The sequence below is a fragment of the Aricia agestis genome, chromosome 6 (assembly GCF_905147365.1).
Source record: "Aricia agestis chromosome 6, ilAriAges1.1, whole genome shotgun sequence".
Lineage (NCBI taxonomy): Eukaryota > Metazoa > Arthropoda > Insecta > Lepidoptera > Lycaenidae > Aricia > Aricia agestis.
In genome coordinates, this window is record NC_056411.1 from 7683384 (window position 1) to 7695435 (window position 12052).

General features: G+C 36.3%; 1 protein-coding gene across 1 annotated transcript; it reads right to left on the reverse strand.

Moving 5' to 3' along the window:
- Positions 1-9701: 9701 nt before the first annotated feature.
- LOC121728273 (zinc finger protein interacting with ribonucleoprotein K-like) lies at positions 9702-11754 on the reverse strand. The gene is made up of 2 exons (XM_042116418.1): positions 10753-11754; positions 9702-10267 (listed from the first exon to the last, which is right to left on the reverse strand). Exons 1-2 carry the CDS (start codon positions 11739-11741, stop codon positions 9775-9777), a joined length of 1482 nt encoding a protein of 493 aa, XP_041972352.1. The 5' UTR covers positions 11742-11754; the 3' UTR covers positions 9702-9774.
- Positions 11755-12052: the final 298 nt, after the last annotated feature.

Here is a 12052-nt window from a genome sequence, read left to right on the forward strand (position 1 = left end):
TTAAGTAAATTCCTTTATTACTAACGGGTTAAAATATAATTATGAATAAGTAGGTATAATATGTACTATCAGAGAAGGCGGACCGTAATTTGGTCGCGTTAAGGTGACGCCTTGATAATTTGGCTGCAACGATATCTATTTTTCTCAACAATGACTAAAGCTAAGAAATTAAAGTTCATTATCAGTATTCATCATGTCTCTGTCTTTGAATTACCCATAGCATAACACGATTGGTCAACTTTTATAACACAGAATAATCAATCAAAAAGGCCTCTATAAAAAAAGGAATTCTAATTTTGCCAACAGAGGAGAGTGATTTTAGCTTCACCGTAGTGGGGTAAAATAGAGGCAGTAGGCACAACGGCTTAAACGGCCCCCATCCTGGGATTAGATCTAACTGAGCTACTCCCTTAGCATAATATCATCTGAGAACCCGACCTAGCTTCCAATTCATTATGCCTCGAAACGTAAGTGATAGCGGTTGCAGTTTCAGTACTGAAAACTATTATAATTTCATTCGAGTTAAGTCATACCTAAGTGTACAGAAGTCAGTAAAGAGTGCAAACAAGTTATAACGTCAGTTGGTGCATTTAAGGCATTTCATTATTATGCTACAAGAACTCAAAAAGTAGTAAGACCTAGTCTTAGTCTTAATGATAGCTCCAAAACCTCTGATGATTCCGTAAGTGCAGGAGATTGCAAAATTAAGTGGACTGCATTAGGTTTTAAATATACTTATATTTAAGTAAACAAGTTAAATATATTTATTAATGTTGTTAAATATATTAATTAATGTTGTCAGTTGTACCAGAAGATTTCAAAAGAAAAGTACTCAGACCAAAGGCTCCCATACAAAACACAAATTTTTTTGCCTACTTTCGTTCTATACCAGTACGGAACCCTTCGTGCGCGAGTCCGACTCGCATTTGGCCGATTATAGATATTTTTTCAAAATCAAAAATTATACCTGCATTATTTACTTACTTATTTACATGTAACTAATACAATTTTATGGCACTGAGCCATACCTATCTATAATGGTAGAGGAGGGGAGGGTGCTATTTTTTTGTAGTCACTCGAGCGTTATGGAGACCTAGTTGGTTTTGTACATTAGGTAAAGCTTATAAAAAAATAATAAGAACGTTTTTTTTTTATTTTAGCGGTGGGTTCAGAAACTGCAGCCATTTTAAAGTTTTGAAAAAGAAAATATATTCAGAAAATTGCTTATTTAGGTAAATTATAAATAAGTATATAAAATAAAATATCTGCGAAGCTTAGTTAAGAAAATATGAAGCTTTATTTTTTATATTTTAAAATGTCCCTACAGGCTTACCTAACCTTTGAATCGTCAGTGCTTTATATGGAAGCTTCTTTGGGGTATAGTAAACATCCAGTATCTTAATCTGACAGATCCGACGACCTTTCAATATTTTAAAAAGAAATTTTTTACCCACCACCTTAGAAATCTGATTTCTATACCATGATAACTAGACACAATATGTCGGAAGCCTATGCAAGCTTAATCTGACACGCTCGAGCTACTCCCGAAATCCCCCCTTCCCCTTCTTGGACTTGACAGATCCGGCAATACCTATTTTTTTTAATAAATGTAAGTATATTTAAATTTAAAAAATTGTGAAAAAAAGAGTGGTGTGCAAGTGGTGTGCAAAAGCAGGTTATGCTTTTTGCCACATTAATATAATATTTACTAACAAAATAATTTCAAAATATATTTGTGTGTCTTGTTTGAAATAACTACATCGCTATCGCTTTAAACATGGGGCACGCAATATTTTCCTCGAAGAACATGATTTATGGCAACGGTCCTCCCGTTTCGTCCAATTTACGGTTAAATCAGAGACTGTTATAAAATAACAAGAAATGTATAATTATATTTTAACGCTCCTTAAGGGGGCGACTAACCCTAAAGTGTCGATTTTATGATTCATTTTTATACTTGAAAATAAGCTCCGAATTGTTTCATTTTCTAAAATTAGATACTGCATTATATTTCCGAGAATTCGATCTGAGCAAAAACACGATATCTTAAAATTTTCTCGATACAAAAAAAATCACAATCTAATTTTCACGAATTTTTCATATTATTGCCATAACCGTGTATTGAACTAAGTTAATATTTTAACACATTGTATACAATTCTATCATTGAGAGATCGATCTAGCGGATTTTTAAAATATTGTATCTATATTTATCGAGCTATTGAAAAAAAACTAATTTGGCGATTAATCCGCTTCGTTCTTTTTCACCTGGCATATGAAAGACGAGCGTGAGTGTGAAGAGAGAAGGACGATGTTTGATTTTTGGGGTTCGTCGCCTTCTATATTTTAATTGTGTTGAGTGTTGACATCGGGCGCGGTCGGATGGGAGCTTTGGGAAGACAAAAATCTAGTATCGCGATATAATTACCTACTGTCTTAGGGTTGTCAATTTTAGGCGGCGCGGCAACCGCATGAACAGCGGCAACGTCGCGGTCTCCCGACTTTTAATAAAAAGTAAATCTTTATTGTGCATATTTTGTGCATATTTCGGCCATTTTTCGTGCATATTTGCATGCATATTTCGGCACTTTGATCGTGCATATAATCCGATGTCTAAATAAAATTATAAAAATACCTTGTAAAACAACATTAAAAGCCTGTCTCTTATACTATAAACAAATCTGTTGGTATGATTCGAACTTTGCTTTATGTGTATTGTGATTTACAATTAGTCAATTACTTATTTTTAATTACGATTTAAAATAAGTAATTAACTGTAAGTAGTTAGTTAATATACGGTCTACAACACAGAGAAATTGGCAAATTACTATTACGTAAACAAAGCAATAGCGGCAAATTAGTTGACGGATCAAAAGTACATAAAACATTATCTTATTTATACTATGTTCTAGTGGGAAAATATATCTACCTATCTACCTACTTCCTTTGTGTAACAGAAAACTAATACAATAAAAAAGAAGTAAGTAGGTATCTGATCATCAAGTAAAAATTATTATATTATGCTAGAATAAGTGAGTAGTACTGACATTTCCTGTTCGACAGGTAATTTAAACAAAGACAATTCTGGAATTGTTGCATTACTATTAAAACACCCAAACACACAGCAATAATCATTATCTATTACTCCTGCGATTATGATCGGACATTTTTGATTCGTTTAGCCGTGGCACGGCGCGGCGCGAGCGTGCAGCGTAAAGTGTTAGCCCCGACTGGTTATGCCGAAATGTTGTCCGAGATTTTGTTGTGTGCCGTGTGGCGACGCATTGATACTATGGCGCACACATACAAGCCGCGCGCGGTGCCTTTGTATGAAGATAACTTACTTCCCCTCCTTTTACTATGCTTGCCGGGTGACTAAAATCAACCCGTTAGTCACCCGTGTAAATCGACCATTAGGTATACCTATACAGCTTTCATTATACGAATATAATGAAAGCGCGAGCGCACCGCTATTTTAAAATTATTTATTTTAAAATTATTAAACCGTTACATAATTACTACAATAGCTTGTGATCTCGTTCGCGCCGACGCATAAAAATCGAGCCTTGCCTAATGCCTATCCGTGTTACCGCCAGGCGCCACCTACGGTGTTAAGCTGCCTATTACAATTTTGAATGGCCTATTTAAAAATGCATCGCCTCGACGTCACGTTGCAACACATTGCAACGTGATCAATTTTCTAACAGTTAAGGTCAGTTCACAAACTGACCTTAACTGTTAGAAAATTGATTTCAAGTCAGCCAAGTCCACTGACAAGACAGAAAACCGGCGTGAAACAGTGCTTGCGCTGTGTTTCGCCGAGTGAGTGAGTTTACCGGAGGCCCAATCCCCTACTCTATTCCCTTGCCTACCCTCCCCTATTACCCTATTCCCTCTTAAAAGGCCGGCAACGCACCTGCAGCTCTTCTGATGCTGCGAGTGTCCATGGGCGACGGAAGTTGCTTTCCATCAGGTGACCCGTTTGCTCGTTTGCCCCCTCATTTTCATTTAAAAAAAAACAAGTGACAACAGCCACTGAGTCAATGTAAACCTGCCTTTACATTATGGCAGTGCCGTGTTAGTAGTTAGTACATGGTTAGTACTGACACGTCGGTGGACTAACGTCAGTTACTATGTAAGTCTGCCTACATGTAGCTTGAAAACAGATATGACCACGATATGACCGTTTATTACAATCAGTTCAAGCCACGGGCGTATACTATATAGCTTTGATAAGGGACCCCCCCTTATCAAAGCTATATAGTATACGCCCGTGGCTAACGTAAAAAGGCGGCCAAGTGCGAGTTGGATTCGCCTATGAAGGGTTCCGCAGCAGCAAAAAGGTAACGTGTTTAAGAAATAAAAAATACGTCATGTACCTCGCCGACAAGTAACATGGATAGTAATGTGGGGGGTCCGGATCCCCAGGACACCCCCCCTTATGCAGGGTGTAAAAAAAAATAAGTGATAATACTTTAGGGTGTGTACACTGTACGTATTCCTTGTAGGGAGTTCACTGTGAAAGTAGCAGCGCTGAAAGGCCAAAATTTTTTTTCACTTTTGTATGTGGAAACTCGTGACGCTCGGGCCCTTGCCCATACAAAAGTGAAAAAAATTTTTCGTCTTTCAGAGCTGCTACTTTCTCAGTGAACTTTCTACAAGGAAAACGTACACATCCTAAATTATTATCACTTATTTTTGTTACACACTGTATACGCCCATGGTTCAAGCGTAGGTACATATCGCTCAATATCGAACAGTAACGATGCAATGTCATTACAATAACTTTTCTTTGAAGCGCGCTTCTCTAATGTGACTCAGGTATATCAGGAAACTCATATCGGCGCTACAAAGCACCTTCAAAGCTTTGACGCAATATGTAGGCACCGGATTCCCGAATGTCTTGTTAAAAATCTGTTGAGCACTTCGTATATTGCGCACCTTCGTAGATCTAAGTTTCTAGAATATTAAAATACTGACGGACAGACAGACAGTTGAATATGCCTGTATATATAATAACCTAATAGGTATGCCGAAAAAAACCTTTGGGCTAGGTTAGGCTAGGTTAAGTACCCAAAGTATCTCCTTACTTATGTATGTGTTGAATAATGTTTTTAATAATAAAATGTTACTGACTTAGATCTTAACATCGGTTCAGAAGTTTAAAAGTCAGTCAGAAAGAACTAGATTTTAGATGCTGCCTGTATCACAACAAATTGTGCCGCGTGTTTAAGATAAGCGTACCGTATTTTTTTCTAGAATAAAAACTATCCTATCTGCTTTCACAGGACCGTATCTCCTTGCCCTCTCCTTAAATCAGCGGATTAATTAGTAAGACCAGAGACTAGCCATACAATTTCCTTTGTCTATGGTAAGACGAAACAGACCGACACACAAGATACACGAGACAGACACAGATAGACAAGATAGTCGAATTATTATAAACGAGCTCTTACTCTATAAACTAATATGTATTCCGCGCAGCTTCATCCGCGTAAATTAGATATTTTATAGATAAATTAGTCCACAAAAAATAGTCTATGATCCTTCACGTGGTCTACTTCTTATCTGTGTCAAATAACAGAAAAATTGCTCTATTAGTTCGTGAGATAAGCCCTTTCAAATAATTTCCCCGTTTTTTTTCCACATTTTCCTCTATTTCTTTGCTCCTATTAGTTAGCGTAATAAAATATAACCTATAGCCTTCCTCGATGGGCCATCTAAGAATGAAATAATTTTTCAAATCGAACCAGTAGTTTCTGAGATTAGCGCGTTCAAATAATTTCCTCAATTTTTTCTACATTTTCCTCTTATTTCTTCGCTCCCATTAGTCTTAGCGTGATAAAATATAGCCTATAGCCTTTCTCGATAAATGGGCTATCTAACACAGAAAGAATTTTTACAAATCGGACCAGTAGTTCCTGAGATTAGCGCGTTAAAATAAGCCATTTCAAATAATTTCTCCCGTTTTTCCACATTTTCCTCTATTTCTTCGCTCCTATTAGTATTATCGTGATAAAATATAGCCTATAGCCTTCCTCGATAAATGGGCTATCTAACACTGAAAGAATTTTAAAGAGATTAGCGCGTTCAAACAAACAAACTAACAAACTCTTCCGCTTTATAATATTAGTAAGTATAGATAACATTAGTAATTACGGAAGTAAGGACAACTTCTTCTATCTTCTATGGAGAAAGAAAACAATTTCTTCTAAGTCTCTAAACACACTAGGCCAAAAATACGCGGCCAAAGTTCGGCATGATTACGTCAGAAATGCGCTACGCATACAATATAACGCGACGTAATTTCGGCATAGTGTGTCATCGGTAATTCAAAATACTTTGCAGGCGTAATCTTGCCGAACTTCGGCCGCGTATCTTCAGCATGGTGTGTTTAGACACTAAGGATCTCGTTTGAAACAATTTGTCGCGCGATCATTATCGAGTCCTTTATCATATTTTGTAAGTATCTGTGACAACTCACATTCCCAACTTTAAATTGCTTATTGATTTAACATCTGTAGCCCTGATAGGCAGGTATAAACGCGGTTTCTTCATCTAAAAATTAAAATAACTCAGGAATTAATGTTTGTAAGCAAAAATAAAAATTTACTAGGTACCTACCTACATACCTGCCTAACTCTTTGCCTTAACTAAAATAACATTAAAGATGTGGTCGATAATAATATTATCTAGCTATTTGACCGAGCTTTGCTCGGTATTCGATAAAACACGAATAAAATGACATTTTCTAAAAATGATTCCTAGCTAGATCGATTTATCGCCCCCGAAACCCCCAATTTACTAAATTTCATGAAAATCGTTGGAGCCGATTCCGAGATTCCAATTATAATATACTAGCTGTTGCCCGCGACTTCGTCCGCGTGGACTTCAGTTTATAGCGCGCGGTGTCAATAAAATTGGTGTCAAAAGCTTTTTAAAACCCTGGTACCCCTTAAATCAAAATACCCAAAACAGCCGTGTAGTGTGCACATAATATTAAATATGTGTATCATATAATAAAAATCTTAAATATATGTATAGTATAAAAAGTATTAAATATATATCCGTTGTCTGGTACCTGTAACACAAGTCCTTCAGGTACTTAGCATGGGGCCAGACTGACGTGGTGTGAAGCGTCCATAGATATTATTATTATTATTAATATGTTTTTTTTTAATTAAACTTTTTTATACCTAAAGCTTATTTAGCGTTACACAACTTAGCTGCATAATGCATTACACAACTTTAGCTTTGCCCAATACCCATAAACTATTTAGTATTTATAATTGGTAGACTGTTGTTTCTGATATCTATGTTGGTACGTGAGTTAATTAATAACATGTATAACAATCGAAATATTAACCCAACATGGTACCACCTCTTAAAGAAAGAAATACATATGAGCAAGCGATAGCGCGATCTAGGCGACTCTTGGCGCCATCTGTTCCAGTTTTTGGAAGTAACTTAATTTGAACAAATTTACGCATAAACACCCCCTTACAACCCCTTTTTCCAGTAAGAAGTAGCCTATGTCCTTTCTCAGGCTTTAGACTATCTGTGTACAAAATTTCATTACAATCGGTTCAGTAGTTTTGGCGCCGTTGTTTTTGAATTTGACATCTAAGTTGGTAGATGAGTTATTAGTTAACAACGTGTAGAACAATCTAAAGAATCGAAAAATCTAACTCAACATGGTACCACCTCTTATAGAAATACGCATGAGCAAGCAATAGCGCGATCTAGGGGACTCTTGGCGCCATCTGTTTTGAGTTTTTGGAACTAAGTTAATTTGACCAAATTTACGTATTTTCACCCCCTTACAACCCCTTTTTCCAGTTAAAAAGTAACCTATGTCCTTTCTCAGGCTTTAGACTATCTGTGTACAAAATTTCATTACTATCGGTTCAGTAGTTTAGGCGTGAAAGCGAGACTGACAGACAGACAGAGATACTTTCGAATTTATAATATTAGTATAGATAATATACAAGAATTGCTCGTTTAAATATACTAGAGATCGCCCAATGGTCGAAATTCGACCTTAGTTCCAACGACATTAGGACTACTATCTATATTTTCTAAAAAAATATTGACTTTATAAATTCTTTCAACTCTTGTCTCTGGGACTTAGCTGATCTCAGACTGGCCGTGTAAGCATTGTCTAATAGTATCTTAGATTCAATAAAAAAAACTATAATCCATTTTCAATTTGTCAACTTGTTGTCAACAGACTTCAACCATAAATAAAAGAGTATAATTCGTATGTACAGGCTTGTCACTCAAAAATCTGTCATTTCTCATGTGTGTGTGCTGTAGTGTGTGTAATGTTAAAAAAATGTATGATAAAAGCATAATTTCGAAATAATATTAGTTCGATGCACTCCTTCACCATATAAACTATAACTGTGCAAAATTTCATGCACGTACGTTTCCCCATTTTTCGTAAAAAGGGTCACAAAGTTTTTCGCTTGCGTATTAATATATAGATAAGATTAGGCATCGAGATTATGTTAAATGTCATCTATATGACGTTATAGCTTCGCGCACACTTTAACCGGGGCGTGCCGGGGCGGGTCGGGGCTCAGCGCAGCACACTATTGCCAGGTGCCATTGCATCGATGGATTTTGATAACTCCAGTGCAAATCACTGGTGATTCGACATTATACTAAAACGTTGCTATAATATTATTCTACTCAAATCTACTAGACCATGTTTTAGCTTAGTACCAAAAATCTACCTTTATTTATCAATGTAATAAGTATTCTACGTGGCTAAAACTAAAATGTTTATATGGACTGTCTTCATTATCTCTTTGAAATGTTTATAAGTATTATTCTATAACTACTAAAATCTACTAAAAGATTTTGGACTACTAAATCGTCATTCACACACGTCATCGTTTATTTGACCTCAAATCTACCAAAAACTAGAAATTACTAAATGTGGTCACACTGTTGTCGGGGCGCAACGGGTCTTGCCGGGCCGTGTCGCATTGGCGGAAATCCGCCGCGCAAAAATGTGAGCCGATGCGCCCCGGCACAGTGAGCGAAACGCGCATCCGCTTCCATACAAATTGTATGTAAGCGGATTATTGCGCCGGGCCCCGACACGCTGCGGCCCGGCATAGTCTGCTCACTTCTTTACGGTGCGTTCAGACGCGCGCGATTTCTGCTGTACTAGCGTTGGGGATAACACGCTAACACGCGAGCTGAATCCGCGCATGTCTGAGCGCGCCCCTAGGCTAAAAAAATCCCTTACTCAAAAAAAATCGCCTATAATATGGCACTTAGTTTTCACAGCAGTTCAGTTGAAAACCGGTGTCATATTTTATCTGGCCTAAGCCGAACCCTCTTTTTTGGTCACATCTAGGCACAATTTGTTTTTAATTTTCCTTTTTTTACTTTCTTTCTTCTTTGCATCAAAAATGAGATCTTATCATGATATTATTTTACCACACATCCATTTATGTACTTACTTATTATATTTAAATACTAAAGACTGATGTTCGTGCAATTTTTAATATTTTTATTTTGCCCTGTCATAATTTTAAAACATTAATAATAATTTGCCATGTACATTGCTGTATAGAAGTTTAATTACTCTGAATCAAATTCTTTATAATATTAAAAAGATCTTAATACAGAGATAGATATTGAAGATAATTTTAAACACTTCATATTTCACTTACTCATATTATATTTCACTCATATTTCATAGTTTAATAGTTTTATAGCTTATATAACTCCAACATTAATAGGTAATACTTAAAAATATCTAAGCATTAATATTACTCCTTACGTTGCCGGACTTTTTATTAATTCTGATAATTTTTCCTTGTGCCTCCCGAGGTATACCATGCCGTTCTATCATATGCCGTCTCACCGTTGAACTTTTGGCATATGTAGCATCACACTTAGTACACATATACATATACACTCTCTCGTGGACGCTATTAGCATGCGACAGCATTTCACCACGTTGGAAGAACTTTTTGTTACATTGTGGACATTGCACTGTCTTTTCCGAGTGAATAACCAGATGCTTCCTCCATATTGCGCGTCTGCGGAAGGTGAGGCCACATTTTTCACATGCAAATGGTCGTTCTCCGGTATGGATGCGTTCATGTTCTATTAATTCTATTGTTCTTGAGGCCTTGAAGGGGCACTGAGAGCATGGAAGGCCAGGGCCCGTTCCGTGTCGACATACCTGGTGAATGTGGAGCTCCTTCAATACAGGAAAGCCTTTTCCACAGTGCTCGCAAATGTATCTGCATGAAAATATAATAAGATTTACATATTGTTTAGGGCGCATTTTCATTAGTTGTTAACTCGTACGGTATACAGCATACGGGGAGTCTATGACAACTAATAGCGAATTTTCATTGGTTCTGGCATGTATTTCAGAAATCTCCCGCACCCCGCATGCGGTCCCTATCGACCAGTGAAAATGCGCCAGTAGTAAAAGGAAATATATTACTTATAAGAAATAATATTTTCATAAACTTTAATTATAATTAAGGGAGATACAATCAGCGAATGTATGGGTGCCGCAGATTCGATCGCACAAAAAGTCTGTTGTCTGCGATCTCCCATAGCATTTTTGTTGGTCCATCAATCCCCAAGCCACGGCCGGCTGCCGCATAACAATTGAAAATCTAGTGTGTCTGCGATACCCACGATGGAGGTGTTAATGACTATCTATTTAAAAAATGTTTTATTTAATACTGCCATGAATAATAGTAACTAACAATACCTGCAACCAGTATGTCGTTCCATATGATGTTTATATGTGTGTGGATTTGCCAAAACCTTTCCACAAACATTACATTTAAAATCTTGTTTTTGTTCATTCTGGGTGTCATTGTGCCCATTTCGACTAAATTTCATTCTTCTGCGTCTTGCGCTTATAAAATCTTTGCTGTAAGGCTCTACGGTCCCTCCCTCATCCTTTGATGGTGATCCGTAAAGCATTTCCAGGTCCTTAATAATATTGTCACACTGAGTGTTTGTTTTCCTTCTTAAACCAGTCACTACAGGTTTTTTTAATTTGTTAGGCATTTTTGTTAGCTTTTTTATTGGTATGTTACACTCTTTTGGTACAAATACTTTTTCTAAAACATCTAACATTTTTATTTCATTTTCTTTTGAGATTGGTGTTTTTTGAAGCGGTTTTACTATAATATAATTTGCATTATTTTCAATTGGCGCATAATCTGATTTTGTTTCCTTGATTGAATCTTGACCAACATTTTCTGAATGTGAATTTGTTACAGAAATATTATCCATGGAACCATTGGTGTCATACTGTAAATTGTCTTCATTATTTTTGTCACAATCTTTTTTGCTACGTTTACAAGTATCTCTTTTCTCTAAAGTAGCCGAAAATGAATATTTGTAGTTGGAATAAAAGTTCTGCTTCGCAAAATCAACTACAGCTCGCATAATATCTGCATTTTCGGAGTGGTGACGAGCGATGTTTTTGAAACATTTATCAGTGTGTTCGCATTGCAGTTTAAAGTACACAGCTTGTTTTAGAAGATGCAAACAGTTTTGGCACATATTGTTCGGTAGCGGATCTAATTTATTTATCACAACATTCGATAACTGAGAAACTCCTTTACCATAATAACTTAGTCCATCTTCATTTGTATTATCAATTAATGATACCATTTTTTTAGAGTTTTCAAACCTCAAGCACAAACGACATATTGATTTATTTAAATCTTCAATAGAAAAATTCATTATTATAACATGAATATTTATATTTTTAACACTAATTCTAAAATTATTTTTAACTAAACAAAGAAAGAGAAAAGCTTGTAGATGAGAACAGATGAAAAAGAAATTTGACAGTTGAGTGTTGACCAGTGTTGCCAGATGGTCTCGGCGCCGTAGCACTGAACTTATTTGATTTCCCCCTAGAAATCCCCTAGTCCTTTTTCTTTTAATATTCAAGAAAAATATACCGTAAAACTGGCTGAATAGGGACAGTTTCCAACTTTGAACTGAAAATACTTGTAACTGTGTAAAGTCTAGCTTTCGTGCACTGTTCA

What these genes read in the sequence shown, in the direction of transcription:
- LOC121728273 (XM_042116418.1), bottom strand. Translation starts at nt 11,741, where the DNA reads ATGAATTTTTCTATTGAAGATTTAAATAAATCAATATGTCGTTTGTGC. An exon ending in GAACGACATACTGGTTGCAG is followed by an intron (nt 10,268 to 10,752) that starts GTATTGTTAGTT and finishes ATTTTCATGCAG; the next exon opens with ATACATTTGCGAGCACTGTG.